Source organism: Corvus kubaryi, unplaced genomic scaffold (assembly GCF_017639235.1).
Source record: "Corvus kubaryi isolate FWS band 111438036 unplaced genomic scaffold, C.kubaryi_AGA036_p1.0 37301, whole genome shotgun sequence".
In the NCBI taxonomy this organism is placed as follows: Eukaryota; Metazoa; Chordata; class Aves; order Passeriformes; family Corvidae; genus Corvus; species Corvus kubaryi.
Genome location: NW_024581094.1, coordinates 1,239,361 through 1,265,126, shown reverse-complemented (window position 1 = coordinate 1,265,126; position 25,766 = coordinate 1,239,361). Strand labels below are relative to the sequence as shown.

The window sequence follows — 25,766 nt, the reverse complement described above, 5'->3', positions numbered from 1 at the left end:
CCCTACGGGAGAAGCGCTGCCCCGGGTCCTCAGACCGTGATGGGCGGGAAGACACCGGAGAGACCCAGCGAGGAGCTGCCGGGACTCCGATCCCGGGGCAGCTGGTGCCAGCGCGTCCCGGGGCACTCCATGGCCTCCGCCCTGCCGCGTCCCCTCCGAACTCCGGTGGGAGACCTCCCGGCTCCCCGGGCCCTCGGCGCCCCCCGGTGCTGCCCCCGCAACCCCCCAGGAATCCCCTCATCCCCTCCCCAGCTCTTCGGGGGGGAGTAGGACACCCCTACTCCCACTCCGGCGGGGTCACGGTGCCCCCCCCGTCCTGTACCGGCATCGCTTACTCGGGGAAACCCGACCCGCGGCGGCGGCACCAGGCGGGGTGAGATCCAGGGGGGCCGGAGTGGGTCCCCAGCCCAGCCTCCCGCTTCCCGGGCCGGGGATCGCCAGGCTGGGCCGCGGCTCGGGGTCTCGCCGCCCCGGGGCACCGGCGAGGCTGGCTCAGGACCATGGAGAGCGGCCGCCGTTACCGGGCCCCGGGGCCGCCGGGAGGGACGCGGCTCCCGCTGCCCCAGCCGCGGATCTCCGCGGCGGGACAGCCCGGCCCCGGGCACTGACGTTCTCCCGCTGCTGCGGGAGGATAAACCGGTTAGGAGGCGCCTGGCCTGGATCTCGCCTCAATTAGGAAAAGGGAACCTGACGGCAGCCAGACACGGCCACGGACAGATGCTCCCCAGAGACCCCCGCACTCCCCGGAGCCCCCTGCGCTCCGCCGGGGCCCGGCCATTGCTGGGTCTGGAAGTGCTCTAAGGACGTGTAGATGTGGCACCTAGGGACGTAGTTTAGTGGTGAAGGTGACAGTGCTTGGTTACTGGTTGGAGTCGATAATCTTAGGGGTCTTTTCGATGTTTCCAGGACCGGAGCCAAGCCCGACGCCGGACCGGTGCCGGAGTCACCGGGCAGGGTTGTCCCGGGACACGGCCGGGAGGCTGGCAAGCAGCAGTCGGCAGCCACAGTTGGTACTCTCGAGCACTTCTCTGGCATCTCCCCCTTCGGCCAGGAATCGGAGCAGCCCCGTGCTGCCCATCACCATTCCCAGTGCTGCGGGGAGCTGTGCACGCAGCGGGAGCAGGGATGGGCATGTTGGGATGTGGCTGCTCCGATGACACAGCCACCCGCCGCGGGACGGGGCCGAGGGACCAAGGCGACAGGCAGGTGCACGGGGGGATTGAGCTGGGACCCAGAGAGGTGGCGGGTGATCCCGGCAGAGGGCACAGATCCGGGAGTGGGAGCAGCCCCAGGGCTGTACCCCACGGGGCTCTCACGTGGAGGACACGGCACCCACCAGCCCAAAACCTGCAGTGCAGCACGACCCACGCGGACCCTTCCCACCGCAGGATGGCTAAAAATAGCTGGCACCGGCTTCTCGCTGCCACCACGGAGCTAAATATAACCGGCATCGACCGGGCAGCGGGACCGGCAGCCAGCAGAGTGGGAGCTGAGCACGGCCCAGCACCGGGAGAGGCTGGGAGCGAGCGAGGCCTAGGAATCCACACGGGAACGGCCCCCCTGAGCGCGGAGTGAACGCGGGTGCAGCTGCCGGTGAGCGGATGGGGCAGGATCCCCCCAGGGAACTCCCCGCCCCCAGTGCCGGTGTTCCCTGGGTGGGTGAGCGCGGTGTGGGGAGCCCAGGGAGCGGGTCGGGTCCCCCCCGCGCTCCACCGGCAGCGGCGGCTGCTGCATCACGGAGAGGGATGAATATTTATGGACGTTTAAAAATAGCTGCTGCATTGTGCTTCCCCCTCACGTGCGGAGCCAGCGGGGTGCGGGGAAGCTGCTAAATTAGATGTCACCGCGCAGGGAGCTGCTCAGTCAGGCAGGAGCAGGATAAAAATAGAGCCTGCTGTGCGTGCGTGGATCTCCTGCAAAGCAGGACCGGATCCCGTGGGATCCCCCGCCTCCGCACGCCGGCATCCCCGCACCGCGCCCTGCCAAGAGGGCACCGCAGAGGAGCCGGGCAGGGACAACGCGGTTCCGCAGGGTGGCAATCAGCGGCCTTTCATCTGCTTTACCCCACATGTGCGTCTCTCCGTGTCCAAAGCCCTCTGGAAGCAGACACTGCTGAGCTCTGGATCCGGCAAGTGCCCCCGTGCCCTGCCAGCAACACGGTGCCAGCCTGTGACACCCAGGCAGCCCCGGCCCTGGCAGCCCGCGGGGTCTCTGTGCCCTCGCCGTGCCCAGTCAGGATGTGCGGCTGGAGCCAAGGCCTGATGGATGCAGACAGGGTCAGGACACAGAGCTCAGAGTGGAGGCACAGGGGCACTCAGGGAACCTCGACGTCGCTGTGACTCCACCTGGGCCAACACCAAAACCCACCGCGGGCTGTGGCGAGCGGAAGTGTCTGTGCCAGGTCGGGGGAGTGCGAATGGCACCGGCAGAGCCACATGTGCGCCGCGGGCAGCCGGGAGCGCCGCGCCCGGGCTCCGCACACAGCCAGGGGCTCTGCTCATCTCCGGGCAGGGGGTTTGCAGCCCAAAGTGGCTGCGGCGCTGCCCCTCCGCTGCTGGAAGAGCCGGCAGCAGGCACACACAGAGCCCTGCACAGATGGCTGCGGCACCCGTGGGCCGTGCCAGCCCCACGCGATGAGCTTTGATGGTTGTGCAAACAAAAGCAGAGCCAGATGGTCTCCCCCCGCGCTCCAGCGCTGGAATCCTGCGCTCGCTCCCAGCCCCGACCTTGGCAGGGTGTCCTGCAGCGCTGCCGGCTTGCCCGGGCTGTCTGCACAATGCTGCTGATGGGATTTTCACGGTATCACGGAATCAGAATGGTTTGGGTGGGAAGGGACTTTAAAAATCAACCAGTCCCACCCCCTGCCATGGGCAGGGACATATTCCACTCTCCCAGGTTGCTCCAAGCCCCGTCCAACCAGACCTCGAACACTTCCAGGGATGGAACAGCCACAGCTCCTTAGGGAAGCTGCCCCAGTGTTCCCCACCCTCGTATTTCCCCTGGGAAAGAGAGGCGGGGGGAGGGTTGGGGGGCAGCCCAACCTCCCCGGGCAGGCTGGACGCACCCCGCCGGGTCTGGGGTTCTCTGTGCGCGGAGCGGGGGTTGGTGGAGCCCCCGATCCCCTTCCCGGAGCCGCTCCCGCCGGTTCCCATGGCGGCTCCGCCTCTCCCGGTGCTGCCGGACTACAGCTCCCGGCGTGCCGCGGCGGGGCGGGCCGAGGGGCCGCCGGGAGCGCACCGGGAGCGCGGCGGAGCGATCGCCGGCCCTGCCGAGTCGAGCCGGGCCGGACCGGGCGGGAGCGGTGAGTGCGGTCCGGGGGCGTGGGGCGGGACCGGGGGGCTCAGCCCTCCCAGGGGGCGGCGGCGGCCGAGCCCCGCGGCGGGGCCGGGGGAAGGTGCCTCGCATGGGCCCGGCCCGAAAGGAAAACACCCCAAAAAGGAGAAGCGGGTGCTGGGATGGAGCTGGGAAGCGGCGGGGTGGGAGTGGGGGGTCCCAGTTAGGTCGTGCGGGTCCCCACGGGGTGGTCGCGCTGTGCAGAGCCCGGCCGGGAGCGGGTCCTGCCCCGGCCTCCCAGGGCACCGTCCCGTCCCGGGGAAACGGGGAGGAAAGTAGGGTCTGGGACCCCATGTGCGCCCGGAGGAGCCCAAGCTCGGCCTTTCTTTCGTGTCCAAGATTTCCCGTTAAATCCATGAGGAAAGGCCGAGGGGGCAGGACCCCCGCACTCAGCCGGGGCGGCTCACGTGTGTCCTCGTCCCCGTGTTCTCCGTGTCCCCTCCGGGACTCTGGCAGCCCCGGGCCCCCCGAGGAGGAACCGGGCAGCGCTGGGGCTCAGACATGTCCAACACGGCTCCGGGCTGGACGGACACGGAGCGTTGTGGTCCCAGTCTCACCTCTCACCCAGCACCTGCCTCCCAGCACAGCCCAGTTCACCAGGGTCCCCCATGTCCTCCGTACTCTGGTTCATCCGTTGCCTTCGGCAAAGAAGGGTTTAAAGGATTTGTCTGGGAGGTGGCAGCTGTTGCTGCCAGAGATTTGGATCTGTGTGGGATCTTCATCACCTGCAGTCTGGGAACACTCAAGATCAAGATAAGCACCTGAGCCCTCCTTCTCTCACCAGCCCAGTGAAGATCCTGCAGTGGGGTGCCAGGATCGGAGCATGATCCTGCAATCCCTGGGGAAGGGTGACGGCACTGCCAAATCATAGGATCATTTATTTAGGTTGGAAAAAGCCTTTAAGATCATCAAGTTCAAGCGTTAAGCAAGGGTACAGGAGCAGATGGTGGTCACACTTTTCTGGGGACAAAGGTGAGGAAGGAGCTGCCCCTGGACAGGCAGCAGGACAGGCAGGATGAGGCAGAGGGAGGGCTCAGCGCCACCGCCACATTGTGCCCTTTGCCACTGGCCACAGCTCCGACTTTTCCCCTCCTTGGATGGCCACTGTCCAATGTCAGCACAGCCCTGACCTTCACCCTCAGCCTGGTGCAACATTCAGGCTTTTGTGTCCCAAAAAAGAGTGGGAAAGCAGAGCCTGGAAGCAGCTGCTCTGGGAAGCGGGGTGCTGGAGTCCTTCCCATGGTGGGCTGTGCCTTGCTGTCCTGCAGGTGAACAAATCCTGGTGTGGAATTAGAAAGCAAACATGGGATGTGGGATGAGGGTAGAGACAGTGCTCTGGGAACTCGTGTGCCCTCAGCCAGGCTTGTGCAATCCAAAATTCAGGAGAGCTGGGCCAAGGGCTGCACAGCCCAGGGCAGAGCTGGTGAAATATTTAAGGTGGGGAAGGACAGAGTTGGAGACATGGAATCACCCTCATTGCAGCAATGTCTGTATCTCCTGAAAGAATGAATTAACCTCTCGTATGTTGCAGCATCCCACCCCTCTAATTCTTAATTTTACAAGGAAGGGAAACCGAGGCACAGGAAGGAGAATTGTTTCACATACAGCTTCCAAATTGGGCCCTTTCCCACCCAGCTGTGGGTCTGCAACTGCCCTCGTTTGCAGAGGAGACCAAGTCCACGCTGCTCCTTAGTTTTTGGAAGTTACACTCGTGGTTGGAAATTCCACAGCACCGGCCGTGTGCACCTGTGGCTGCAGGGAGCTTCCACAGCCTCTGGATAACGATGTCACTTCAGGAAAGATTCCTGGAGAGAAGTTTTTTAATTGCTGATGAAACTAGATTTTAAGGCCTCCAGCGAGAGCAAGGATCCCTTTCTGTGGACAGTCCCTTCCCACTTCCCTCCTCCTGCACCCCCGCGTCGCTCCAAGACCCAGCCATGTGGTTTGTCCTGCTGCACAGCTGGAACCCCACAGGCACAGCTCTCTGTGGAGCATCCGACTGTTCCTCACGCCTGTCTCCAGCCTCCTCCAGACTAAACAAACCCGTTTCCTTCCAGCTGTCCTTGCAGGTCATGTTTTTCCTACACCTCTGCTCATTTTCTCCAGCTCCTCCCAGGACTGGACACTGTTCACCCAACATCCAGGAGAACTATTTCCCATGTCTGGCTCTCAGCACGCCTGTTTACACATTCCATAGGGTGTTTTGCTTTTTGTTGTTGTAACAATCTGACTTCTTTTGACTCATTTATGCTTCACCCCAACCCCCAGTTTTCCTTCTGAGAGCACTTGGGAATTGCAGCAGGTTTAGGACAGAGCTGCTCCCCCTGCCAGGGGTGAAGTGCTGAGCTCTGGCTCCCAGTCCTGTTTCCAGACCAAACTTTGGGCTTTTCTCTGGAATATCCACAAGCTGGTGAGCTGGAGGGTGGGCAACAAGGGAGTGAGCACCCCGCAGACCTGCAGCCTCTTTCCTGGAAACAAAATCCTTCTTCAGGTATGAGCTCCCTGATAGAGGAAGGTGAGGATCTGCAGCAACAACCGCCTGTGTGGATGGAAGAGGTTTGCAAGTTACTTGGAGCATTCCAAGAGCTGTGGAGCAGAGGCTGGCTGTGAGTCCCAGCCCTGGGCAGGAGCGGGGATGGAGTCAGCTCCTGAAGCAAGCCAGGCCCAGTGCTCCACGAGGGAGCTGGGAACAGCTGGCAGCGAGGAGAGTGGGATGTTGGATCTGGCTCGGGCTTGCCTCCGGAGAGCTGGAGGGAACAGCAACACAGCTTCCAGCTGTGGGAAGCAACAGCAAAGCCACGAGGCCAGACATCAGGAAACAGCCCTCACCGTGGGGTCCTGTAGCCAAGGAGGATGAACTGGATCATCTCATCAAACTCCGCTTCCATGGGACACAAAGATGATTTTACATAAGAATTTCCCTGATCTTGGTGTGAAGACACTCAGCTTTACAGTGGGTTTAGTTTGTGCTGTTTCCTGTAATCCCTGGATACCAGTGAGCCAGAGCTCTCCTGCTCTCAGCCAGCCTGGGAGCTGACCAATACCTGCTGCCACTGGCACTGTGTCAGTCCAAAAAGCCACTTGATACCTTCACTGTCTCAGGGGCACCACTCCAAGGACTTGCTCTGAGAGGGTGACACTCTCTTGTTTCCTCTCCTTCCTGGCATTGTCCAGAAAACCATCTTTGTGCTCCTCCTACGTGGCAGCTGTTCTTTCCAGGTAGGGGAAGGGCCAACTCCTCCACAGCTCTTCCTCCTGAAACATCCTCCCAAGGCACTTTGCCCTGTTATCTCTCCCTTTTTGCTTTTTACGTTCTTCAAGAAGAATTTCATTCCTTCGCTGGGGGGCAATTTTTTTTTTTTTGTTCCTCTTTTTTTCCCCTCTGTAAGTCTTACATCTGAAGGCAAAACACGTGAGCCAGAGCAGGAGACCAGCAAACCCGCCGAGCTGTGCAGAACCCTGTTAATGTAGTTAAATTAATTAGGAGATCTGTTGATACAGAGCCTTTCCTCTGCAAATACTGTGTTCCCTTCCCAAGTTTAAGGTATGCTGACTCCATAAACATGCAGGAAGCTTCCTGTGCTGTGTGTTTCCATGATTAACAGTGTAATGAGGATTTAAAAGTGCTTAAAAGTATTGGTTTGAGTTTTGTCAGGCAATCGTGGGATTGAACCTCAACACCTCGGCTCCAGGAAAACATCTCAAATCACAAGTAGCTTCTGTCACAGACAAGCTTCCCACACATAATTCCCAAATCTCAACCACTCCCGGAGTTAGCGACGTCAGCTCTAAGAATGGCTATAACGAGGGGCAGAGGAGGGAACTGACTTGGGATTTTTATAGCAAACAGCAGATTTTGGGTTTGCTTGACAACCAGCCGGTGCTCAGCCCCGCTGAGCAGTTTGGATCCAGGCTCTGACCTCAGTGTTTCTGTTCCAGGGGCTCCCATCAGCCACGAGAGCCAGGATGAACGTGGGAACGGCACACAGCGAGGTGAACCCCAACACCCGAGTCATGAACAGCCGCGGCATCTGGCTGTCCTACGTGCTGGGCATCGGGCTGCTGCACGTCGTGCTCCTGAGCATCCCCTTCTTCAGCGTCCCTGTGGTCTGGACTCTCACCAACATCATCCACAACCTGGTAAGGGAGCGGCGTGACCTGGGGCACCTAAGGGGAACCTTGGCCCAGCTGTTCCTCTGAGCAATCTGCTGAGATTCCTGTTGAAACAATTCTTTTGTGTTTCCAAAGATGCTGGGTGAGTTGCTCAACCTCCAGCCCTCAGCCTGTACTGGTGCCTCTGGGTCATGGATTTAAATCCAGCCCAGGTACAGGTGAGGCAGCAACAGCTGGTGAGGCTGCTCAGAAGGAACATGAATTCATTTCCTGCAGGGCAAGTCCTTCGTCGTGTCCCGTTCCCAAAGGGGTCTGTGACAGGCCCCAGATATTGGCAAGACATCGCTAGGGTTGGTAAAACCTGAATTGGCTTCATGAGAGTTAAGAAAAAACAGTATTAACTCCCAGATTTTGTTCTGCTTAAAGTAAAAGATTGGTCCAGGAACTGATTTCTTCCTCTAAAGATCAAATCTCCACACAGGTCCCCTTGGGCACAGGGGACAAAAAACTTCAGGGATGGAGCAACTGCTTGTGTATCTTTTATTTTAAATAATATCTTAGCCTGGGAATATTCCAGAGACAAAAATGACAGGGATTGAGGACCCTCATGATAAGTTATTACCAGTGAGGGATAAAAACCTCCACAAACGCCCAAAGTGGAGCTGCTCAGGGGATAAAAACCTCCACAAACCCTCAAACTGGAGCTGCTCAGGGGGTAAAAACAACCACAAACCCCCAAACTGGAGTTGCTCAGCGCTCAGCTCATGAGCCGCCGGCTTCTCATCCATCTTCCCTGCAGCTTTAAGTTCCGGGGACAAAAAGGCATTTAAAGGCCAGGAGTGGCTGTACTTTGGATCTGTGGTGTAGCCAGACTCTTTGTCTCTGACTTGTGTTCCCCTGGTAATCAGGGGGTGACAGACCTTTTCCCAGCATGTTTTCGGGGAGCGTTCCGCCGTGCCGAAGCAGGCAGGCGCTAATCTCCCGATCGCAGAGATCCCAGGGCTGTAATCTTGCCACCACCTCCTTGGCTCACACCCAGGAGCCGAGCGAGAGGCTTGACATGGAGCAGCCGAGCTGCCCCGGCCTTTCCCAACTCTCCTTTCCCTGCTTCCCTGGCCGCTCCGGGTTTTCCAGCAGCGCCACATCCCTCTAGTGGAACGGCGCGGGGGTGCAAGCTCCCAGATCCGCTGCCCTGGATCTGGGGTTTTTGGGATGCGGGGCCCCGTGTGCCTCACGCTGTGTGTCCTGCAGAGCATGTACATCTTCCTGCACACCGTGAAGGGAACCCCCTTCGAGACCCCGGACCAGGGCAAGGCCCGGCTGCTCACGCACTGGGAGCAGATGGATTATGGAGTCCAGTTCACCGCTTCCCGCAAGTTCCTCACCATCATGCCCATCGTCCTGTGAGTATTCTGGGGTGGCTGAGCTGCCTCGTGTCCCAGTATCCATCACTGCTCTGTCCCGGGAGACAAACACATGGAATGCCACAGCTTTCCCTCTGTTTCCACCCTCTCTTTCCAGGTATTTTCTAACCAGCTTTTACACCAAGTATGACCGGATACACTTCATCATCAACACCATCTCCCTCATGAGTGTCCTGATCCCCAAACTGCCTCAGTTCCACGGAGTCCGGATCTTTGGGATCAACAAGTACTGAGCGGCATGGCTGGAGCGGATGGCGGAGGAGCGGGGCAAAGGGAGGATTCCTTCTCTCCAGCCCCGTTTCCTCCTTCACGCAGACTGGATGTGGTTTCGCAGCGGCTGTTTAAATGCAGATCCCAACAGACACATTCTGCATGCTGGATCCTCGTGCCCAATAAATCCAAACCAGCTCCAGAGTAGTTTAGTGCGGAGCAGGACGCGCAACACCGGATTTCTCTTATCCCAGGGTCATCAGTAGATGCAAAACCACTGAGACTTTGAGGTACAGGATGAATTCTGGGAAGAGTCTCATCTATTCCAGACGTGGAATGACGAGGATAGGGATGAGCGGAAAAGCTTTTAGTGCTGGTACTATTGCTGTGGTAAATGCACTTTAAAATACATTTCCCTTCCTGAAGCTGGGTGCTTTGAGCAGAACATGGGGGAAATCCAAAGGGATACAGCCAGACTTTCCCAGGACTGGATTGTTTTGGGGTCTGATTTCCAGTTTTAGGTAGGAAGTGGGAGGGGGAAGTGAACAACAAATTTTTATTCTGCAATCGTTGACACCGCTGAGAAGGGAAGTTGTTTTCCTAAAAACAGCCCAGGAAGGAATGACCTCCATTTTGACAAAGCTTTTGGTTTCCTACAGCACCATCCGTGTGGTCCAGGGAAAAGGTGGATAGATCCTAAATTATGCCCATTATTTTCAGTTTATGCCTAAATCTGCCCAGGTAACTCCTCTCCCCATCCCAACCTGCTGTTTTTAAGTGCCCAGGGGCTCAGTGAGCATTTGGATCAAGGGCTGGGGACAGGTTCTTTATTAACCAACAACAAATGCCATGGAGCTCCTTGGAACATGGACATGGACAGGTGTGGGAGAGGCTGACGATGGACAGGTACAGGAGGAGGGCTGATTGCTCTAATCAAGCACTCAGCCATCCTTGATTTCATTGGAATTTGTCTCCTCACTTCAGCTCCTTGGTGGCTTAAGTGCATGTGACTGGGATTTACCAGTTCTCCATGGACTCAAGGGAAGCGAGGGTTGGATTTCTGGCTTACCTGGAAATCTGTCCCTCAGCTCCACGCCCAAGGGCTGTGTGAGCAGCAGCACCAGCAGCAGATGAATTGACCAGCAGAAGGAGTTGATGGGTCACTGATAATACATTCACAGAGGAACAAAATTGAGCCTTTTCCCTCTAAAATTACCACCTAAATAAAGCAGGCTTAGGTTTCCTGGCTGAGACAGCTTTTTACTGTTTTACTGAAAATCAGAATTACCTGTTTTTCCTTTGCGTTGTGTCCCAAATGGAATGGGTTTTCCCTCAGTCTTCCCCTGTAACCCCACGAAAACCTGTATTTTTGTTGTCTTAGTGCTTATAATGTCTCACCTTTTTTGACAATGGTATAAATCTTTTAAATCTGCTTTTTTTTCCCCTGCAGTAGCAAATCCAGCTTTAGAGTCCATCGTGGAGAGTCTTGAGGTTTTGGATGTTCTGAGCATAGGATATGGAAGGGGGAATTTCAGATCTGTTATTACTCTATGCATAATTTTAGGCAAGTTGCTTCACTTCTCTCTCAGACTTCCTATGGGACTGCTACAGGGAAGGGAAAATACGGCGTGTACCTCAGAGGGCTGCTGGAATGCAGGGAGAATCATTCCCTAATATGTTTGAAATTGGAAATTCAAGTGAAAAGGAGGTAGAAGCAGGTAGAAGGAGAAGAGAGTTTGGCTGGGACGCCAGGGTGTTGACAGATGTGCAACTTCCTTGATGGGCAGGTTAAACCTTCAAACCCAGGACAGAAGAGCTGCTGCTTTAGCTGAGGTACTCTTTTACCCTTATCGGCTCTTTAAGCTACTAGACAATGATAATTGTGATCAAAATAGAGATATTTCATCAATCAGCTGGGAAATGACACAGACATGAGCAGTATTCCTGCAGGAAAGGCCACTCCAAGGGGGGCAGGTCCTGGCAGGGTGGCTGAGGCTGGACCTGAAATGCTGACTGTGGTGCTGAACAGACCTGAGTGTCTGCCCAGACACCACTTCCATCTCCAGGGGAAACGAAAGAAAACTAATTATTGTCTTAGGACAATAGGGGAAAACCATCTTTTTTGCAGCAGAAACAGTCTTTAGATGCTTTCAAACATTTCCTCACAGACAGACATATGCTGGGTATTTCTAAGCATATGCACATCACAGAACTGTAAATTTAGAATAATTATCAGTTGAAGGGATCGGCTTTTTTTGATACAACAATTCCCAGAGTCTCCTTGAAGGCATTAGGACAGCTGTGGCTTTGAACACATTACTTGTGGACACTTTGGACATCTGACCCTGTTTCTTTAAATTAAAGATCAACTGAGATGCAGAATGGGATTATAAGCTTCTCAAACAAGCAGGTTCTAAAGCCTAAAGCCCCAAACTTGTAATTAAGGCTTTGCCTAGCAACAAATAAACTTTTTTTTTATTTCTCTCCTTCACACAAATGATCATAACAGCCGATGCCGGAGTCACGTGACACTACAACACAGGTGTGGTGTTTTCCCATGGAATAACTGAGATTAACTTGGACTCAGTGAATCCAATCAAGGGAAACATAAATGGAAACAGGAGACATATGGAAAGGAGAGAGTTGAAGAAAGATTTCACGTTCTGTTGTGGAGAGTTAAGTATCTATATATGATGAATAAGTGTTTGAACAATTACACATCGGGTAGAATCTTTCTGAAGATCCTGGCTTAAGGGTAGGTGTCAGGATCAATTAAAACTAAACTAAAACTAAAAAGCAGTAAGTTAATTGTAATTAAAGCACCGTTCTTGGGTGTACCTGAGGCAGTCTGAAGTGAAAGGACAGCGTGGGCAGGCTGAGGGGTGGTCAGACGTGTCCTGGCAGGGGACAGATCAGGGGTGAAGCCACATTGTGGGAGGAGAAACAAAACGTGAGCAGAGCTCCTTCTTTGAGAGCGGAGTTTTCCCCAGGTGCCTGCATGGAGGAGATAACTGATCATTACTGATTTTAAATGGGGTTCTGATCACACCACACTTGACAGGTTTCCTCTCACATTTGTCCTGCATCGTGATCAGGGCAAGTTCTCACCTGGAGAGATCAAATCTCCTGTGACAGAGAAACAATTCCTGGTAAGAAGGTACTTTTCTCTTTTGTTCTGCAATGAAGGAGAAAAGCTTTTGAAAGGCTGGAATGCTTCTCAGGAGCTGGCAGCAGCCTGTCCCATCTTGTACTGGGCAAAGCCTCCTCAGCCACTGTCAGCACTACGCATGTATCCACGGGGTACGGCAGCCCCTGCTCCAGGACACTCGGAAAACCAGCAAGTCCTCCCAGCCTGATGCTCCTGAATCAGCAATCCTGGCTTGGGAGTTGTTTCACAGAGCTACCAGGCTGGCAAACAGTCCAAACCTTTGCAGAAAAAAACCTTTAAAATAAACTAGATGGAGGGCTATTTAATTCTTGAGTACTTTTACGTTTGAATTACTGTTCAATTTGGGGTTGTTTTTAGAAGCTCGGTACTGGCCCTCAAGGAGGGGACAGCAGTGGGTTAACACATTAATATTCCTCCTTGTGACTTATGTTGCTTTATCATTGCCTAGAATATCTTTTAAGCATGCGAGTGTTGGTGTGTCCATACCCTCCTTGGATCAGTTAAATCAGCTGAATTAGTTGGGAGGGTTTTTTAAAGGAATGTTCTGTACAAAGTTTTAGGGTTTTTTTTCCCAATAGCCTTCTTTTTGCTGTGGATACAGGAGTCTCATGTAGAGAACTTTCTAAAATAAAAGTGTGAATATTTTTATTACTCCTTTGTACAGTATTCTAAGAGAGACTAATAAAAGTGAACTATTCAGGTAAAAACTTGCACTTGCCTCCTGGAATCTTCACATGGGTGGCTTTTGCTGTTAAACAAGCATGGCTATGAGTCCAGCAAACACGGAATGGCTTGGGTTGGAAGGCACCTTAAGGCTCATCCATTCCTGCCTCCTGCCATGGGCACGGACACCTTCCACTCTCCCAGGTTGCTCCAATCCCTGTCCAATCTCTCCTTGGACACTTCCAGGGATGGGGCAGCCACAGCTTCTCTGGGTAACCTGTGCCAGGGCTTCACCCCCCTTTACAGGGAGGAATTTCTTGCCAATATCCCCTCCTGAGTCCATTTCTCCATCTGTAAAAGAAGGGCAACATTACATGGCTCTATAAAGTTGAATCATGCAAGGATGGAATGGTTTGGCTTGAAGGGACCTTTTAAAGCCCATGCAATCCCTTTTGCTGCCAGGGGTGGGGGCACCTTCCTGTGCAATCTGGTCTGACATACTTCCAGCAGTGCACTCGCATCTCCTGCATCTGTAGAAGTTTGAGTTATCCACAGCCCCTATAACAGACTCCGCTCAGTGACTAAAAGGAAGAGTGACGCAAGCAACAGCCAATTTGTGGAAGTGGAACACTGGTGATGAGGACGTAAAATTGCTGAAGTAACCTCACAGCTGGGAACAACTCCTGATAAGCTGCTGTGAACAGCCAGGGATCCTACAGCATGGATCAGGTCTAACACTCCCCCTGCCCAGGAGTTGCTTTGGGGAGCCCGCCGTGAGCAAGGTAAGAGAAATCAATTTACTTTTTGCCGGGGGTTTGTGGGGTTGCCAGCTGTGCAACTCACAGCTCCCATATTTAGCAAACACTCCACATCGCTGAGCAGAAGGGAAGACTGAGAAGATTCTCCCCAGTCCTGCTGCTCTCCAGAGGTCACATCACCTCACCAGCCCTGTGGTCTGCTCCGCACACCTCCCACCCCACAAACAGGCAAGTGCATAATCCCAAAGCTTTGGGTACGGGAGAGGGTTGGTGGGAACTCTCTGTCAAGTGCTCGTTTAGTTTTTCTCTCTTCTTGGACACTTCTAAGGGAATGAGTCCTGCAAGTGCTACTAACATTGAGCACACAAGGCTATTTGTCTTTGGAACGTTTTAAACTCAAAGAGGGCAAGGTTAGATGGGATATTGGCAAGAAATTCCTCCCTGTGAGGATGGTGAGACCCCAGAACAGGCTGCCCCATCCATGGAAGTGTCCATAACCAGGTTGGGCAGGGCTTGGAGCAACCTGGGATAGAGAAGGTGTCCCTGACCATGGCAAGGGGGAGAACAATATGAGCTTTAAGGTCCCAGCCAACCCAAACCAGTCTGGATTACCCAATTTCCCCTCCCCAGCTCCATCCCGTAAAAAACCAGAAAAGCGAAACTGAAACTTTTTGATAAAAACAAGCTGTGTCAGAAAACAAACGGGGATTTCTTTCTGGCCCTCAAACAGCAGCTCTCCCCTGCAGACCACCAGGACCTGCCCAAGGAGGCTGGGCTGTGATTTCTCTCTATTTTGGGGGACATTTGCCCCCAAAAGCAGCACCCTCAGAGTCTGCCAGCTGCGTTCTCTCTGCACAATCACTGGGGATCATCAGCAAACGGGGACAAGACCAAACAACTCACAGCTCCTGCTGCTTCCTCTCCAAACACTCCCTGTAACAACCCTGTGAAACTTGTGTCCTTGGACAATGGGGGGGGGGGGGGGTTGAGTCATTATTTTGAAATCATCTTAAACATTAAAGTAACACTTTGTTGCAATGTCCTGCTATTATTTCAAGTAATTTGCCTTAACTTGTGTTGCCTCTTTCCCAAGGCACAAATCCACTTGGCTTTGCTTCAAAACTTCAGCCACAGCAGAATGTTTAAAAAATTCACCAAATTCCTTGTAAAACAAATGGATCCAAGCAAAGAATTGGTCCCTGTCGAGAGCATCGCAGACAATGAGCACTTCAGGCCTCTCTATCTACTGAAAAAAAAAAGCAAATCAAAAACCATATTTCACCCAGCTCCCTACTACCAGCGGACAGGGTTCACACTGGATGATGTGCTGCTGCCTGGAGAAGATGGTAAAAGCATAGGTAAAGCCCAAATTTATCAATCTGAAGTTCACAAATTCCATAGATCATGTGTTTGGGTCATTTATGGCTGAACTGTATCATGTTCCAGCTTTCCTGTGGGTGCTATCCTTACAGTGCTGAGTCTGTGTAATCCTGTTTAACATAATGCATGGAATTATTTCAGTGTCCTTCCATCAAGATTCCAGCCAATTTACTCTCACAAAAGTCAGCGCTGATCAAGCTGATGGAGGTCTCAGCATCTCTTTTGACCCTGCAAGTGTAGAGCTGAAAGGAGCTGCCTCTCTGTCCAAGGTGTTTTCCATCAAACCCCAGAAGAAGAGTGTATCACTGGAATCACTGGAGGCACTGAGAAGAGAAAGGTAAGGAATGATGAGGGAGCACACACACTCCAGTCACCTCCTCCAGCCCACAACAGGTCAACAATGGGTTTTCAACAGCCTAAAACTAAGATTAAGACCTTAGGGCAGGAACTCTGTCTAACTAGGACAGGTTTGACAGGAAATGGGAGTGACAAGATACCCCCTGAGCCTCCTCTTCTCCAGGCTAAGCCCCTCCACCTCCCACAGCCGCTCCTGGTGCTCCAGACCCTTCCCATCCTTTTTCTCCTTTAGACAAATCAACATGGATCACTCCTTCATCCGACAGCTACGGAGAACAGACATCCACCTATACGTGGTCACTGAAATCCTCGAAGCCTCAGAGGAGACCGTCTACAAGGAATCCACCAAGGCAGACGGGGGCTTCAAGGCCAAATTTTACAGCACGCTCTGTGCACAGGTTTGGCTTCTCTCTCCTCCCTTCCCTGACACCTGCACTCAGGTGTCCTAACAAGTTATTTTCTTTATCCAGAGCACCAAGGAGGACAAACAAAGCATAGTCATACCCAAGGGCTGCACCCTGGCCTTCAGGACCATCCAGCTACACATTAGAGATGGAGCATGGGGTAAGCAACTTCCAGAAATGACCAATTTCTCCATTCCGGAAACAGTGCACAAGAGGAAGAACATTTTAGGAAGTATCACTTAGCCACAGAGCCACCCGCAGCTTGTCTGCAAAGAGATGGAGGCAGTGTGAGGAACAGAAATCACCTGGGAAAGGTCAGATAACCCATGCAAGGTCAAAGATGCTGTTTGGGGAGGGGTCAGTAAAGAAAGAAGGAAGCCTCAAATCTGTGTTTCAGGAGCTGCAGAGCTCCTGTTGATAAACTGCACACAGAGCAGAGTTTGGGTTATTTCTTTTCTTTTTCTACTCAGAAGAGAAGAGCCAGGGAGAAAACTGGGTGGGTGACCACAAGTGGGAAGGCTGGTGTAGAACACCATAAATGTCCCTTTTATCCTGTTGCAGATCTGGATTATTTCCCAGCAGAAGCCATGAGAAGGGCAGATTACGTAGCTGATGGTAAGTAATGTATTTTCACAGCTTCCACTTGCACAACTTTTACCTGCTTTGGGTAAGATGGAATCTCCCAGCATAAAACAAACCACCTGGAGTGATGCATTTGCCTCTTCCCTGAGACATCACAACTGCCCGAATTCCATATTGCTTCAGAAACACTCATACTAGTGTTTCCAACTCTGCATTTAGAGATGCCCGTGAACTCCTGGTTCAGAAGTGACAGATTTGGATCCCTTCTGGTTTGCAGGTCCCTCACAAGGAAAATTAGGAGTAGTGCTGAGAGAAGTTAAATACTCCTGCCGAATTTTCCCCGAGTTGTCTCCTGACCTGCTACTCATAGTCTTAAACACCATTAAAACTGTGATGAGGGACAAGAACCTCCTACAAGAGCTCAGCCAGAAAGTAAGTGAAGCTTCTCTTGCTGCCACAATTTATAAGTACAGACACATCCAGGACCACACCTCTTGCCCCACAAGTTACCTGTCCTGTGTCACCACTGTCCATCCAAAATCCCCTCACTCGGCACACCTGCCTGCTTTGGACAAGCAGCAGCCTCTGCCCCCAAATCCTGACATTTCTTTTCCTTGTCCCCCCACAGATGGAAGAAGTTCCTGAGGAAAATGATGGTTATCAGCTGAAAACTGAGAGCCCAGACTTAAAAGACCTGTTCAGCACCTTAGAGCGTTCTCCAAGAGATCTTCTCCTTCAGCTGGCAGAGGGAATCACCTACATCTTTGACGCTTTGCATGGTGAGGCTTTGGGACTTTAAGAGGGAAATCAAGGCAGGGATGATGCCCAGTCCTGCCATTCCCTCCTTCCTTCTTCTCTTACTCTTCCTCAAGTGGAATCTACATCTGAGTCCCACGGTGAGGAAACGAGAGAAACCCCCTTTGCACCCATCCAGGGCTCCTTCAAAGTGCAGTCACAGCTTCCTCCCAAGGGGCTGCTCCGATCTCTGCTCTGGTGACCAGGGACAGAACCCCGGGGAACAGCTGGAGCTGTGTCTGGGAGGGTTAGGTTGGATAGCAGGGGAAGGTTCTTCCCCCAGAGGGTGGTCAGGCACTGAACAGGCTCCCCAGGGGATGGGCACAGCCCAAAGGCTGACAGAGCTCTACAAGCCTTTGGACACTGCTCTCAGCACAGGGTGGGACAGTTGGGAGTGTCCTGTGCAGAGATGGGAGTTCAATTCTCCTTGTAGGTCCCTTCCAACTCCATATTCCATGATTCTGTGACAAACAGCCGTATCACTCTCACAGTGAGGCTGCACAAATCATTTCTATTAAAACATCCAGAGAACTTTTGACCAAATGGGCATTTCCTACAAGAAATGATCACCCTTCCCATCCTCTTCACTCTTTCCCATCCCTATCACACCAGAAACTCCAACACCTGGTGGGTGGTTTTGGATCCAAACCCACTTTATTTCTGCAGAGTTATTGGAGGATCAGCTGCTGCTGCTGCTGGAATCCTTGGAAAGGAAGATTGTGTCCCAACAGCTGGAGCTGGTGAGAACACACATCACACTTGGTTCCTTTCAAGGGGAGGCGGGGGCTATGTTAATTCTAACAACATTTCCATACTGATGTCACAACTTGACTACTGATTAAAATCCTGATTTTGCTTTTTTTGTTGTTGCTGTGAAGGTTGAAAACCTCCTGAAACACGACCTGGAGAACAGGAAGGAGCCTTTCCATGTGGATGCTGAGCTGCTCTCCTTCCCACACAAGGAGGAACAGCTGTTAACCATGGCCCTGGTGGAGATGAGTGGAGTGCAGCTCCAGGAAGATGGATCAGCTGTCCCTAGGGATCAGCCCTTCGAGGCCATGGCAGCCCTGTTTGTGGTCCTGTATACCCTCAATCTCCTGAGTGGCTTGGAGTAGGAGGTACCTGGCCCAGCCTAGGGAACACCTCCTCAAGATGTTGGAAAATCTCTGATGACAAGACACGTTTCTCTCCCAATTCCATCCTTATTCATGCTCAAGGATACTTTGGCTGTGAAAGGCAAATTTAAGGCAGGAAAACTCATTATGGATGCTAAGGGCTGGATATCCAAGGGGATTTGTCTGTCTATCTCCCCATGAATGCAGAGGGACAGTGGGAAAATCCACAAGCCCAAAGAATCCCAGGCCTGGCTGTGATGCCTCGTGTAATCCTACTTCCCTAAAAATGCTGCTGCCGCTTCTGCAATCAGTAAATGGGAAAGAGAAGGGTATAGGAAACCTGAAGTGGACGGGAATGCAAAGAGAAAGGGGAAATGGAAAGGGAAAGGGAAGGCAGAGGAAACAAATGCCAGAAGGAAACACCAGGAGTGACTCTCCCTGGTCCCTCTGTGGTTCACTGAGGGCTCCGTGAACTGCTGGTGGCCAGAAGGTTGGGGAATCCCAGAGGTTTCAGCAACACCTCCCTGCTCCCAGTGCTGCCATTGTCCCTGAGATGCTTGAGGGACACGGGCAGCACTTCAGAGCAACCATCCTCTCATTATCACTTTATAAATAAAGATCAGTTTCTTGCTAAGCAACCGGGTGTTTTCAAAGTCAATTTCTTAATTTTGTGTGGTTTTGGTCCCACAGCACATCTGACAAGCTTGGGATGCTGTACCAAAAATGTGGGCACTTAGCCCTGGGGTGAAGTCGGGGGGTCCCTCAGGCTGCAGGGCCCTGGAAGGGTCCCTGTAGGCGAGGGGCAGCACTGCTCACCTGGCTGGACACTGACAGCTCCAGGAGCACTTCCAGCACCAGGGGCCAGGTTCTGCCTTGCAGCAGCTACAAAGGGAGCCCAGCCCCAACCTGGAACCCTTACTGGACACCCTGGTTCTAGTCCTAGACCAGACACCTCACAGAACTCCCAGCTCCAACACGGCCCCTTTTGGGACCCCTAGACCCAGTCTGGCCCCTCACGGGACCCCCACTCCAAGCCCCGACCCCGCCTCCTCACCGGACCACTCACAGGATGCCCGGCCCCTCACGGATCCCCAGACCCACACAGGACCCTCCACAGGATTCCCGGTCCCAGGATGGCCCCTCACGGAGCCCTTTACGGGATCTCTGGTCCCAGTGAGGCCCCTCACGGGACCCTTCACGGGATCCCCGACTTGGCCCCAGTGCAGACCCTCATGGGACCCTTCTCTGGATCCCTGGTCCCAGCATGGCCCCTCACAGAACCCTTCGCGGGGTCCCCCACCACAGACCGGCCCCTCACGGAACCCTTTACGGGATCTCTGGTCCCAGTGTGGCCCCGCACGGGACTCCTCCCGGCATGCCCGACCTGTCCCCAGCCCGGCCCCTCACGGAACCTCGCGCTCCGCCTCAGCGAAGCAGTGCCCCTCGCCCGCGCCCCCAAAAGGCGGGAACTGCTCAGCACCGGGCGGAAACACCCGAAAGCTCTACGGAGATCCCCGAGACAGAGAGCCGAAAGAACACGAGCGATGCCGGAACCCTCCGAGAGGTCTCGGCCAAAACTCCCGAGAACGTGGCGAAAATCTGCGAGCGAAGACGGAAATACCCGAGAGCGTCGCGGAACTCCACGAGCGAGAGAGGCGGAACTCTCCGAGCGGTGCCTGAAATATACGAAAGCGAGGCGGAACAACCCGAGCGACGGCGGAAACGGCCGAGCGAAAGGCGGAAGGAGACGATCGTGTGTCGGTCGGCGCTCGGCTGGTCGCGCCTGGCGGCCCGTTGTGCAGTGTCACGCCATGAAGCAGGACGGCGCGTCCCGCCGCCGCGGCGACAAGGCCAAGGCACCCCCGGAGGGACCCCCGCCCGCTCCCCCCGACGTCGAGATGCACGAGGAGGCGGCGCCGGTGGCCCCCGAGGCGGCCGGAGAGCGGCAGCCGCAGCGGGAGCTGGACGCGATCACGTTGGAGGGTGAGGGGGGGGTGTTGTTGTAATGAGGGTGTTTGTGGAGATGGGGGGGGGAACTGAGGGGTCTTGAGGGTTGAAGGGATTTGGGACAGGTCGGGGGAACCCCTGAGAGGGGGGATGTTGGAGGAAGGGGATTGAGGGGGGTTATAGGGAGCCCTGGGGGGCCTGGGGAGGGGTCAGGGTGGAGGTACCTGAGGGGGGTGGGAGAGCGGCTGGAAAGGTGTTGGAGAAGGGCAATGGGCGGATCAGTGTGGGAGTGGGCAGTTGGAGGGGGCTCTGAGGGGAAGAGGAACGGGGGAGCACTTTTGGGAAGGGGAGTTGGGGGGCACCGTGTAGGAAGGGGAGAGGGGAGCTGTGTTTGGGGGCGTGTCACTATGGGATAAGGGGTTTGGGGGGCACAGAGAGGGAAAGGGAGATGGAAGGTGTGTTTTGGGGGGGGGAAAACACTGTGGAGAAGGGTATTTGGGGCAGTCTGTGAGGGAAATGAAGGGGGGAGGTTGGTTTTGGGGGCAGTCACTGAAGAATGGGAGATGGACTTATGTTTTGGAGGGGATTACTGTGGAAAGGAATTGGGGCAGCTCTGTGAGGGAGAGGGTGTGTTTTGGGAGGACAGGCTGTGAGCGGCAGGGGAGCTGCAGCCCTACTGTGGTGGGACCCCATGGGGGTGCAGATGGAGGCTGGAGCCCTTGGGGAGGAGGGACAATACTCTGGAAGGGTCTCAGCAGCCTCCTGCTCCAGGCAGGGACAGCCCTGAGGACAGGTCAGGTCACTGGGGACACCAAGGCCATGGGCAGAGGGACCCCAGAACAGCAGGACAGGGTGAGGGGGCAGCCCTGCCTTTGTTCCTGGGTGCCCCTGGCAGAGGATTTGGGGTGAGGGGTGTCCATGTGCCCCCGCAGACATCAAGGAGCACGTGAAGCAGCTGGAGAAGGCGGTGTCGGGGAAGGAGCCGCGCTACGTCCTGCGGGCGCTGCGGGCTCTGCCCTCCACCTCCCGCCGCCTCAATCCCAACGTGCTGCACAAGGCCATCCACGGCTTCTTCACCTCCAACTGCACTGTCAGGGACTTCCTGCTTGGATTCCTCGAGGAGGTAGGGACAGGGGTGGGGAAGGGACACCTGCTCTGTCACCTCTGCCCTGCTCTGGTGACACCCCCCAGCACAGGAAGGATGTGGAGGGGCAGGAGGGAATCCAGAGGAAGCACCAAGATGGTCACAGGGATGGAGCAGTTCTGCTGTGGGGAAAGGCTGAAGGAATTGGGATTGTTCAGCCTGGAGAAGAGAAGGTGTAGGGGTCATGTCACTGTGGCCTCCCAGTATCTGAAGAAGCAACAGAAGAGATGGAGAAGGGACTATTTACAAGGGCTTGGAGTGACAGGACAAGGGGGAGTGGCTTGCCACTGACAGAGCAGGATTAGATGAGCTATTGGGAAGAAGTTCTTCCCTGTGAGGGCAGTGAAGCAGTGGAATGGATTTCCCAGGGAAGTTGTGGCTGCCCCATTCCTAGAAGTGTTCAAGGCCAGAATGGGCAGGGCTTGGAACTGCCTTGTCTAGTGGAGGGTGTCCCTGCCCATGGCAGAGGTGGGACTGGGTGAACTTTAAGATCTCTTCCAACCCAAACCCGCCTGGGATTCAATGATTGTTTCCCTCTCCAAGGAGGGAACAGGGCAGGGGGATTTGGGGACACTGGGGATGAGCAGCCCCTCTGCTCAGACACATGTGTGAGCAGGGACAGGTCCCTGCAGCCCTGGCCATGCTCCTGTCACACCTGGAGCAGAGCTGTCTCTGCACAGGGACAGAGATCCAACATTTCTCTCTCCCCTCAGTCCATGGACACAGAAGCTGAGCTGCAGTTCCGCCCACGGACGGGGAAAGCAGCCTCAGCCCCTCTCCTGCCAGAGGTGGAGACCTACCTGCAGCTGCTGCTCGTCATCTACCTGATGAACAGCAAGAGGTACCCCGAGGTGAGACCCCCAAGCTGCCCCCGCAGCGCTCCTGCTCGGTGGGGACCCCCTGGCCCTGCCCCACGCTGTCCCCTCAGTGTTTGGGTGCCGCCCCAGGTTCAGCCCCACAGCCCGGGTGGTCTCTGCCCCTCCCAGGATCAATCCCCCTGTTCTGACCTCCCTTCCCCTCCTGCAGGCTCAGAAGGTGTCTGATGACCTGATGCAGAAGATCAGCTCCCAGAACCGCCGGGCCCTGGACCTGGTGGTGGCCAAGTGTTACTATTACCACTCCCGGATCTACGAATTCCTGAACAAACTCGACGTGGTCCGGAGGTGGGATGGGGCCTGTGGGGGGCTGTCCCTCAACATGATCCCCCTGTTTTCCTCCCTCTTCGCTGACTCCTTGTCCCACCCTGCAGCTTCCTGCACGCCCGGCTCCGCACGGCCACGCTGCGCCACGACGCCGACGGCCAGGCCACGCTCCTGAACCTGCTCCTGAGGAATTACCTCCACTATAACCTCTACGACCAGGCTGAGAAGCTCGTCTCCAAGTCCGTGTTCCCCGAGCAGGCCAACAACAACGAGTGGGCTCGGTACCTGTACTACACAGGTGAGAGGGGCTTGGTGCCTGCCCTGGCTCCTGGCACCCCGCACCGAAGGGCTCCGGTTCCTCAGAGAACCTCTTTGAGCAGCTGGAGGTGGGGCTTCCAGGCAGGATTTGGAGCCCCATCCGTGTAGGTCGGGTTGGATTCACTGGGTGGCTTTCCCCACCCGCCCCGTGTGGGCGCAGGGCGGATCAAGGCCATCCAGCTGGAATACTCGGAGGCGCGGCGCACCATGACCAACGCCCTGCGCAAGGCCCCGCAGCACACGGCCGTCGGCTTCAAGCAGACGGTGAGTGGGGAGGGGGCAGGACCCCCCTGCACTGGGTCTGAGACCCCTCGGGGTTGGGATCTCACAGGGTTTGATGTAGGACCTTGTGGGATGTCAAGCCCCGTGGAGTTTGGTTCAGGACCTCCCGGCTTTGGGACATCCTGGGGACAGGTTTGGGGCTTCCTTGGATGTCAGCCTCCATGGACTCGGGTCCTCTGGGATTTAGGATTTCCCAGGGTCAGGTCCAGGGCTCCCCAGGGTTGGGCTCCACGAGGACAGTCCTGGCACCTCCCAGGCTCAGCGCCTTCCAGGATGAGATCTGGGACCCCCCAGGGTTGGGCTCTGCAGGGACAGGTGTGGGATCTCTCAGGGTCAGGCCCCACAGGGACAGATTTGGGACCTCCCAGGGTGTTGGGCCCTGCAGGGATGACAGATGTGGGGCCTCCTAGGTTTGGAACTTCCCAGGGACAAATCTGGGACTTTCCAGGCCCCACAGGGACAGGAACAAATTATGGTTCTCCTGGGGTCGTGTGCCCCATGGGGATGGGTGCTAGACCTCTTGGGGTGCCCAGGGATGGTTTCAGGCCCTGTGGGGACTCACTCAGGGTCTCACTCTGCCCCAGGTGCACAAGCTGCTCATTGTGGTGGAGCTGCTCCTCGGGGAGATCCCGGACAGGCTCCAGTTCCGGCAGCCCTCGCTCAAGCGCTCGCTCATGCCCTACTTCCTGCTGACCCAGGGTATGGCTGCCCACCCCTGCCTGTCTCTGTCCTTCCCGCAGTGTCAGAGAATCATGGAATATCCTGAGTGGGAAGGGACCCAATGGGAGTTCTCTTCTCTCCCCTTGATGGGACTTGGATGCAGATGCCACTTGAGAAGGAGGAAGTCAGCCAGCCCTGACTCACTTTCCCCAGCCTTTCTCCTTCCCCCATTCCCACCTTCTTCCCTCCAGCTGTCAGGACGGGGAACCTGGCTAAGTTCAACCAAGTCCTTGACCAGTTTGGGGACAAGTTCCAGGCTGATGGCACTTACACCCTGATCATTCGGCTGAGGCACAACGTCATCAAGACAGGTAGGAGAGTGTTTGAGGACCCTCTGCAGGCTGGGCAGGCCTGGGGGGCTGCGTCCCATTCCCTTCTCCCCACAGGTGTCCGCATGATCAGCCTCTCCTACTCCCGCATCTCCCTGGCCGACATCGCCCAGAAGCTGCAGCTGGACAGCCCTGAGGACGCCGAGTTCATCGTTGCCAAGGTACCAGCACAGCGAGCCCCATCCTTTTGGGGTCCTGGGGTGCCCACAGCCCCCCACCCTGCCCCATCCCCCACACCCCTCCCTGCAATGCCCCTGGGTTTGGGTTGAGGCTCCTCCAGGGAGAACTGGGGACACTCAGGGCGCCGCATCCCCGCTCTGTGCGCCGTGTCCCGAGCCCTCGGGGACACCCCATGCCCTGCCCCGTGCCCGGGCTCACAGGCCATCCGGGACGGCGTGATCGAGGCCAGTATCAACCACGAGAAGGGCTACGTCCAGTCCAAGGAGATGATCGACATCTACTCCACACGGGAGCCCCAGCTGGCCTTCCACCAGCGCATCTCCTTCTGCCTCGATATCCACAACATGTCTGTGAAGGTGAGCACAGCGTGTCGCTGGGGGGGACAGCAGGACACGGCTCAGGGCTGGCTCAGCTCCAAGCTCATCCTCCTCCTCTTCTTTTTCTCCAGGCCATGAGGTTCCCACCCAAATCTTACAACAAGGACTTGGAATCTGCAGAGGTGAGATCTCACCAGGGTTCTCTGCAGCCACCATGGCTGTGGGAAGGATGTGGCTCCTGTCCCCACCTGCCACCAACCTTGGCCTTTGCTTTCCAGGAGCGCCGGGAGCGTGAGCAGCAGGACCTAGAGTTTGCCAAGGAGATGGCAGAGGACGATGACGACGGTTTTCCGTGACCCTGGGCCCTGGCTGTACTTTTTTATTTGTCCCTTGGACAGATGGTGGCTGAGCAGGGCCCTCCGTCCCCCCCAGACCCCTCTTTTATAAATCCCTGCATGTCTGTACTGTGGGAGGGGACACAGGGGGTTCCCTGGGCCCACACCCCCTGACCACCTGCACCTGTGGTGGGACCCCCCTCCCCAATAAACATCCTTAAAAGGATCCCTGTGGTGACATCGGAGCCGATGCCAGAGGGGCTGCGAGGGGAGTGGGGCTGGAGGGAGCAGGAGTGGGGTCTCCACTGGTGCCCCCCCGGCTCCCACAACAACAACGGGGTCAAACTTTGTTAAACTTCAATTATGACTTTTAAAATAAAAGATGGAAAAACACCAGCCTGGGTGCCTCCAGCTGTGGGTTTGTTGGGATGGGGAGGGGGCATGGGGCTGGTTTGGGGTCTCTGCTCCCCCCCTGAGCTTGGGGAACTGGAGCTTTGTCCCAGTGGTGCTGGGAGAGGCCCCAGCAGCTCCAGGATGGTATCCCAAGAGGATTCCACTGGGAAAGGCACAGGGCCAGGCTGGGCCCCCTTTGTGCCCCACAACACCAGCCCTGGGGGTGATGGGGACAGGGGACATGAAGCCACTCCAGGTGGGTCCCAGCAGCATCTGGGATGAGTTCTCTGAGAAAATCTGGGAATGTCCCAGCACACCCATGCCAGGAAGGCAGCCAGGGCTGCAGGTCAACTGTG

General features: G+C 55.6%; 4 protein-coding genes across 6 annotated transcripts in view; 3 read left to right on the top strand and 1 right to left on the bottom strand.

Annotated features, from left to right (window-relative positions):
- Positions 1-13,397, bottom strand: part of LRRC3C (leucine rich repeat containing 3C) — an 18,218-nt gene extending 4,821 nt beyond the window's left edge. Inside the window, exon 1 of the mRNA XM_042027949.1 lies at positions 13,387-13,397. The gene's annotated coding sequence lies outside the window, so the exon portion shown is untranslated. The remainder of the gene's footprint in view (positions 1-13,386) is intronic.
- On the top strand, positions 1,518-12,960 carry ORMDL3 (ORMDL sphingolipid biosynthesis regulator 3). Of its 2 annotated transcripts, none has more exons than XM_042027953.1 (4): positions 1,518-1,593; positions 7,273-7,473; positions 8,698-8,849; positions 8,968-12,960. In XM_042027953.1, the coding sequence occupies exons 2-4, from the start codon at positions 7,300-7,302 to the stop codon at positions 9,101-9,103; spliced, it is 462 nt and encodes a 153-aa protein (XP_041883887.1). In that variant the 5' UTR covers positions 1,518-1,593; positions 7,273-7,299; the 3' UTR covers positions 9,104-12,960. The 2 variants fall into 2 exon arrangements, with proteins under 2 accessions (XP_041883887.1, XP_041883886.1); XM_042027952.1 differs by lacking the exon at positions 1,518-1,593 and adding an exon at positions 3,196-3,301.
- GSDMA (gasdermin A) lies at positions 13,169-18,941 on the top strand. 2 transcript variants are annotated; one of them, XM_042027947.1, is made up of 11 exons: positions 13,169-13,694; positions 13,795-13,898; positions 14,764-15,028; positions 15,192-15,387; positions 15,640-15,805; positions 15,878-15,971; positions 16,373-16,426; positions 16,671-16,825; positions 17,022-17,172; positions 17,855-17,928; positions 18,067-18,941. In XM_042027947.1, exons 3-11 carry the CDS (start codon positions 14,809-14,811, stop codon positions 18,301-18,303), a joined length of 1,347 nt encoding a protein of 448 aa, XP_041883881.1. In that variant the 5' UTR covers positions 13,169-13,694; positions 13,795-13,898; positions 14,764-14,808; the 3' UTR covers positions 18,304-18,941. The 2 variants fall into 2 exon arrangements, with proteins under 2 accessions (XP_041883881.1, XP_041883880.1); XM_042027946.1 differs by having other exon boundaries at positions 13,771-13,898.
- A 1,116-nt stretch (positions 18,942-20,057) lies between these two features.
- On the top strand, positions 20,058-25,413 carry PSMD3 (proteasome 26S subunit, non-ATPase 3). The gene is made up of 12 exons (XM_042027945.1): positions 20,058-20,286; positions 21,183-21,373; positions 22,108-22,245; positions 22,421-22,557; positions 22,644-22,834; positions 23,015-23,118; positions 23,721-23,835; positions 24,048-24,167; positions 24,243-24,346; positions 24,566-24,721; positions 24,814-24,864; positions 24,961-25,413. The coding sequence occupies exons 1-12, from the start codon at positions 20,115-20,117 to the stop codon at positions 25,036-25,038; spliced, it is 1,557 nt and encodes a 518-aa protein (XP_041883879.1). The 5' UTR covers positions 20,058-20,114; the 3' UTR covers positions 25,039-25,413.
- The last annotated feature ends 353 nt before the right edge of the window (positions 25,414-25,766 follow it).